The sequence below is a fragment of the Nicotiana tomentosiformis genome, chromosome 11 (genome assembly GCF_000390325.3).
Source record: "Nicotiana tomentosiformis chromosome 11, ASM39032v3, whole genome shotgun sequence".
NCBI classification, from domain to species: Eukaryota; Viridiplantae; Streptophyta; class Magnoliopsida; order Solanales; family Solanaceae; genus Nicotiana; species Nicotiana tomentosiformis.
The window spans coordinates 21574115-21581423 of NC_090822.1; the positions used below are offsets into that span (position 1 = coordinate 21574115).

A 7309-nucleotide genomic window follows, 5' to 3' on the forward strand; every position below is an offset into this window, starting at 1 on the left:
ATGAAGTGTATAATTTATCAAGATACCCATATTTATTAATGTATATTTTTAATGAATTTGAGAAAATGATTTGAAATGAGTAATTAATATTGTGGCCCGAGAATAACAGAAAAAATTGTCTTCTTTTTTTGGTAATTAATCATTTTATATTAATCACCGTTGTAACTGTACAAAACTATAGCTTCGCTTACACATCTAGATATCCATTACAGACTCAAATTTAGCCTACGTACCCATGCATACAAATCAGTCAAAAAATAGAACTTTGCACTAAGCTATGTACATCAGCCTGAGCTCTAATGGTGCAGATGTAGGCTATCTCTCATGCAATGATAGTCCAATCTCTGCTCTTCTTTTAAAAAATCCTCAAGTCCCTTTCTATCCAAATAACATGTGAGACTTCTGCATAGACCATCCGAAAGACTTAGGCTCTTTGGGATCTCCTTTGGCATTCTGCAGTGTCTATCGTAAGTGTTGTTCCCATGTTGCTGCTACTCTATAATCCTGTTGCATCCAGCATCTGATCTTACTCTAAATGTTCTAGGCAAAAGCATAGTTGACAAAAAAATGTTTTTTGTTTTCATCATGATCATGGCATAATATGCATTGTGAATCCACAGTCGTCCCCTATTGTAGTAGCCTATATGTATTAAGGAGTCTGCCTTGTAGCAGCATCCACATGGTAAACTGTGCTTTAGGCCTAGCATTGTTCTGAAACACTAAGCATTTCCAAGGAACTCGAGGTCTATCTCCCAGTAGCTGTAGATACATGTGTCTGATTAAGCTCTTCCCAGCATTACATCCTTGTATTTGGCTCAAAGTGCTTCTAGCATCGAATATTTGTCGAATCATCCAACAAGCTTGTTGAGGCACTGCCATATGTGTAAATTGTTGGCCTTTGATGTAGTAAGTATGGATCCATTTGATCCAAAGTCTGTCCTGCTTATTTGCTAGATCCCAACACACTTTTGCAATGGCAGCTGTGTTCCATAATTGGAGGTTGACTAGGTTCAAGCCTCTTATAGACTTATGAGTAAATATCTTTTCCCATGCTACCAAGGACTTCTTAGTGATATCGCTATCAGTAGACCAAATGTAACTTCGACAATATGCATCAATAAGTCGCAGAACCTTAGTATGAAGAGGAAGTAATTGAGCCCAGTAAGCTTGAATGCCAAAGAGTACACTTTGCACTAACTACACCCTCCATATATATGACAACTTCTTAGCTGTCCAAGAAGAAACTCTTGCCACTATTTTCTGAATGAGAGGCTGCCATTGAATCAGTGAAATCTTCTTGGTCGATAATGGTATGCCTAAGTACTTAAAAGGCAATCCTCCACGTCCATATCCCAAGTGCTATAAGATACTTGCTCTCTGAGCCTGAGATACTCCTCCAAAGTAGATAGAACTTTTGCCTAAATTAGCTTGAAGTCCTGAAGTTTGAGAGAAATGATTGAAACATCTATGCAGGGCAGCAATTGATTGTAAATTTCCTCTGGCAAACAAAAGTATATCATCAGCAAAGCTCAGATGTGTGATGCCTAGTTTAACACACTTTGGATGATATTTGAGGACTTTATTTCCTTTCAATCCATTTAAGCTTCTACTGAGGTATTCCATGACAATTGCAAATAGAAATGGAGAAATGGGATCCCCTTGTCTTAGTCCCTTAGCAGCATCAAATGGGACAGTAGTCTCTCTACTTACCAGGATGGTATAGTTGACAGTTTTGACACATTCAAGTATCCAGCCAGTGAATTTTGTAGGGAAGCCTAGTGTCTCCATTACCTGCTCCAAAAGACCCATTATACTGAATCATAAGCCTTCTGCAAGTCAATCTTGATCATGCATCTATCAGAGATATGTTTCCTTATGTATGACTTGACTAGTTCATGAGCAAGAATAATATTATCAGCTATTCTTCTTCTAGGTATGAATCCAGCATGACCTTCTGTAGTCTTGCTGCTAAAACTTTAGAGATGAGCTTATACAGCAAAGTACAGCAGGCTATAGGCCTAAAGTATTTCACTGTAGTAGGCTTGTCAACCTTAGGAACTAAGGTTATGGTAGTACAGTTAATAACTTTGTACATCCTACCATAAGTAAAAAACTCTTTCACAGCTCCACAAACCTCTTCCTTAATAATTTGCCAGGTTTTCTTGAAAAAACAGGCATTGTAACTATCTACACATGGGGCCTTGTCATCACCTATATCATGTAGCCCATCAATAATTTCCTGGTCTGTAACATCTACACACAATTAGAGTCTCGTTGTGTAAGGGTAGGTCCTTGCTTCATGAATTCTCTGTTAATGGCAGGAAGAGACTGTGCAGCACTCCCCATCAGGGATTTGTAGAAGTTGATGATCTCCTGCTTTATCTCCTCAGGGTCAGTTAATGTCTGTCCATCAAGGGAAGTGAGCTCTCTAAACTGTTTCTTCTGAGTTTTTTCTTTGACTATAACAGAGAAATACTTGGTGTTTGAATCCCAAAGTTTAATCCAACTAGCCCTGGACTTCCGCTTCATTACACTCTCCTCAATGAGGGACCATTTTTCTAACTGATTCAACACAGCTTTCTCCTGATCTATTGAGAAGTAATTTGTTGTTGTATACTTCAGAGTTCACTTCTGGCTTGATCAATCTTCATAGCAATAGATTTAAACTCTTCATTGTTCAATTCCTTAAGCCTAGGCTTTAAAGCTTTAAGTTTGAGCCAGATACTCTTCATCTTCCATTCTGTTAAGGGGCTGTCTCCATACATCTTGCACTAGTTGAGGGAAAGTTCCATGATCTGCCCCGACATTTAGAAATCTAAACGGAATTTTGCCAGCCTTAGTAGCTATGGTTATAGAGATCATCATAGGTGAATGCTCAGCAATAAGTGGCAAGTCATATATTCAGTGTGTACATGTCCCCATTGCATCATCCATTCAAAATTACCAAAGGCTCTGTCAATCCTGCTACTTACTCTATCTAATCCATGTTGCTTGTTGGACCAGGTATAATAGTCACCTTTCCATGGTAATTCACTGACCTGTAGAGCTTGAATACAATCAGTGAAATCCTGAGTTTCAACATATGTGATTGGGCTAGCCAACAGTCTATCATGGGGATATAGGACAACATTGAAAATCTCCACATATTAGCCATGCTGTAGTTATATTTGTGGCTAGTCCTTGCATATCAGTCCATAAAGTTTTCTTCTATTGAACAGTATTATATCCATAGATCACTATCAAACATCAATTCAATCTCCCAGTATTATCTCTTATGTGACAATGTAAGAATTGTGCACCTGTTTGCAATACATTTATATTGTACCATCGTGGATTCCACAGTAGCCAAATTCTGCCATTTTGAGCATGCTGGTAATTAGTCATGATATCCCAACCATGTGCAGTATCTTTGCTTATTCTGCATGAATTATTCTCCTTGACTCTCGTTTCAATCAGTCTAACTAATTTGATATTCTTAACCTTAATATATTGGTACAACTCTTTTTGTTTATACCTCATTCCAAAATAACCAGTTAATCAGCATGTAAGATGGCCTCCACCTCTGTCTAGAGGAAAATTATGCATATCACCAGTTCCACAAGGTAGCACATCAAATGTGTTCTTCAATATGACAACAGACAACAAATGAAAGTTTGTCATATTAAACTCAAGGCTCCCTGTCACTTGTTTCCCTATATGATTCTCATTTAGCACATTAGCAGCAGTAAGAGATGGAGTCCTACTTTGTCTTTGGCTAGGATTAGGCATATTGCTTATAGAGGCTACACACAGAGCTGCATGTTGCATTTCTACAATTTTCGGTCGAGGTGGTGCAATAATTGAGGGAGGTGTGGTCAGATCTAGCTTCTTTGAGACTCCAGAGCTAGAGGCTCTCCCATTTTCCTTCAATTGAGCCCTAGTATCATATTCTAGTTCTGCATCTGGAGTGAGTGGAATTTGATCAGTGTTACTATCCTTTGCACGTATTCACGAACTTACTGAGCTACCTATAGTGGCAACAAGAATTGTTTTGGGCCTACCACGCCCTCTTCCTCTCCCTCTCGCCATGGGTGAGACGAGGTCAACGCACGTTAAATAACATGAGCTGAGAGCATGAGTTAAACAGAAAATTTTTCTAACACTAAAAATTATTTTTAGAATATTGGACAAGTAAATTCAAACGATGAAGTACATTATCATCGTAAAGGCATGTTAGAAAACCAAAGTTAAAAACCTTATATATTACTGCTATGAACTAATTCAATGTTTACCAACAACACAAGCCTAAGAAAAGGAAAGGATTAACGATGGTGCTTACTTCTTGTGCAAATCATAATGCACTAGATTTAAAACAATCATGAAAAGATCCCACCGGCAAATTATGCTTCAGTTGAATTCTAAGTAAATATATATTGAAATAGTACATTACGGCATTATCCATACACATACCTAATACTAATAAGTCTAAATCTCCAATCCAATAGTATCATGCCCATTAAATATTAGCCCGTATATTTAATACAAATTACTAAATCCAATATGAGATTCTCTACAAAATTAAATATAAGTTTTCTTTTCTCTTACGTCTCATCCACACAGCCACACCATACGTGCGCTTTTAAACACTGAAGAGTCAAGGCCGAAGTTGACTAAAGATTGAATTTTGAGGTCACCTTTCCCGGTTAATCTTTTAATTTATAATAGTATAATTTGAATCAGTGTGATCTATTGCATATTCGAGACCTTTTTTTTTTTGAAGAAGCATTACATAGAGTCGAGAAGATATCAAAAACTAAAGCATCTTTTGATTACCATCTTTTTACTTCATTTAAATGATTATTTTTATGTCAGAGTGTTTTCTATAAGCTCAACTTATAGGCTTAAAAGTCAGAACCGATCGAAAATCCGAAAAATCCAATCCGATTAATCCGAAATTAAACTTAAATAATTCGATCCAATTCGAAATTATTTGGATTAAATTTGGATTGTAATTTCTTCAATACGAAAACCAAAACTCCAAACCACAATTTCATATTCAATTCGAACTGTCCGAACGCCCACCCAACTTGTTGCATATGCCTCATGTAGTCTCACGGTTTGAGAGATTTGTACAATTAAATTATTTTTGTATTAGTTACATGTTCGAATTAATTGGTATGATAAACTTTATCCGGTTCGAATTAAAATTAGTGGGGTCAAAGCGTTGTTACAAAAAGAAATTAAAATAAATTGGCAGTTAAAACGAAAACTAAAAGCGTGTCATCTTACTTGATATGGAATATACCTTTGAGTTGCATATATTAGTACTTCTAGGAAATACCAACTCATATTTTTAATTCTCTGTTTTATTTACTTTTTGAGTTTGTATATATGGAGTGATTATTTGTTTTTTTTTAAATATTTCATGAACATCTTCTTTTACATAAATAATAGAGAAAGGAGTTTATTGGAATTCTTTATATCCGCGGTTGGTGTTTTGTATCAATTCATTGATAGAAGACATGCATATTAACTTTTATCAATTAATCATGATTAAATAACATATATTTTTACTTTAATTTACTACTAGAGTTAAATTACTCATTTAATTGCAATATAACGCGCAAGTCGGGTGGAAAACGGGGGATAAAAAATGAGTAATGCAAAAAACGGATAAATTATCCAACTCAATCCATATTTAATACGGATAAAAAGTGGATTAACCGGCGGATAATATGAATATCCATATTACCTATAGCTTCTCGAATATGATCACTTTTGAGAGAATTCTTAGCCTCGCAAACTTGATGAACCACCAATTTGAGGCTTTACAAATGTAAAAGTTAAACTCATTAGTTATTCATTTTCTAAGTGGTTAATATGATTTTTATCCATATTGGACCTTTTTAAAAAAGTTCATTATCTAACCTATATTTTAATGAATAATATGAGTGAATAACTATTTTCTTTTACTTATTTTGCCACCACGACGTGTAAGTATTGTGTGACATATCACTAGTGTGATTTGATTCCCCTGAAAAGGTATAGTATCAAATTATAAAGAAAAAATGTAATTGAAAAAAGAATACTATTAAAAAAATTATTTGTAATTGCAAGGAAGATTCTTAGTCGCCATAATATTCCATACAACAAACTAGAACATGTTAATGAAACAAACACTAAATTCCAGATTTTATAGGGAAAGCAGTCCTTTTAAGGTTTATTCTTGTCTTTTTCCTCATTCCAATCAAAGGAAAACACAAACAAAATAAAAAACAATAAAAACTGAATACAAAGTTGAATTTTCAAAACGGAAACAACAACTTTTGAAACCTGACAATCCTTTTAATAATATGCCACAAATTACAAAGGCCTTAATCCCCTTTGGCCCTTTTTTTGAAATTCTTTTTGATAATTCTCCGTACTAATATTCAAGAGGATAGCTTAATGGCTAAGAGATCATTATTTCAGTTCCATTATAATAAATTATAATCCATAGATTTAGGAATTGATGACTATAGTATAGGATAATATATATTATCGTGTGTTTTATATACTTGGGTGGGGAAAATGTTGTTCTCAATATAAAAGTTAACTTATATTCACCGATAATGTAATAAAAAATTTATATTACTAATTATACTTTTTTATAAATATACAGATAGTTACCTTTTATGTGTTTGTTTGGGCAAATATCATCTTCCATCGCAATTATCCAAACTCTTTAACTTCATATTACTAATTTAATCTAAACACTTATTATTTCTTTTTTAAAAGTAAGCTATTTTTTGAAAAATTACTTTTCTCGTACCAAACACACACACATTAATAAAAGGCAGTCCGGTGTACGAACCATCCTGCATTCACGCAGGATCTATGAAATGGCCGCATCCCAAGGGGTGTGATATATGCACACTCCATATAAAAAAAAAGATAGTCCGTTGCACGAAGCATCTTGTATTCACGCAGGGTCCTCAGAAAAGCCACATCTCATAAGGTGTGATGTAGACAACTTATGATTTCATTTCAGTGTTCGAATCCGTGACCTATAGGTCACACAAAGACAATTTTATTATTGCTCAAAGGCTCATCTTCTCACTATATATATATATAGGTACTCCCAATTTCTTTAGGCACTCCCAATTTTTCCTTTTCTTAGACCTGATTAACCTTCAATATAATAATATAGGGTTGCAAGAAAATGTCGCACCAAAACATTTTGAAAAAAATGTATTTCTTTAAATGAAAAACAAGGAGGAAAACGTAAAAACACCATGCCACCCACAAAACGCACCAATGTATACAAAGAATACGCTAACTACAAGTCTAC

At 34.8% G+C, this 7309-nt stretch overlaps 1 protein-coding gene across 1 annotated transcript; it reads right to left on the minus strand.

Moving 5' to 3' along the window:
- Positions 1-627: 627 nt before the first annotated feature.
- LOC138901124 (uncharacterized) lies at positions 628-1809 on the minus strand. Its single transcript, XM_070188863.1, has 2 exons — positions 1371-1809; positions 628-1166 (listed from the first exon to the last, which is right to left on the minus strand). Exons 1-2 carry the CDS (start codon positions 1807-1809, stop codon positions 628-630), a joined length of 978 nt encoding a protein of 325 aa, XP_070044964.1.
- Between the last annotated feature and the right edge of the window lie 5500 nt (positions 1810-7309).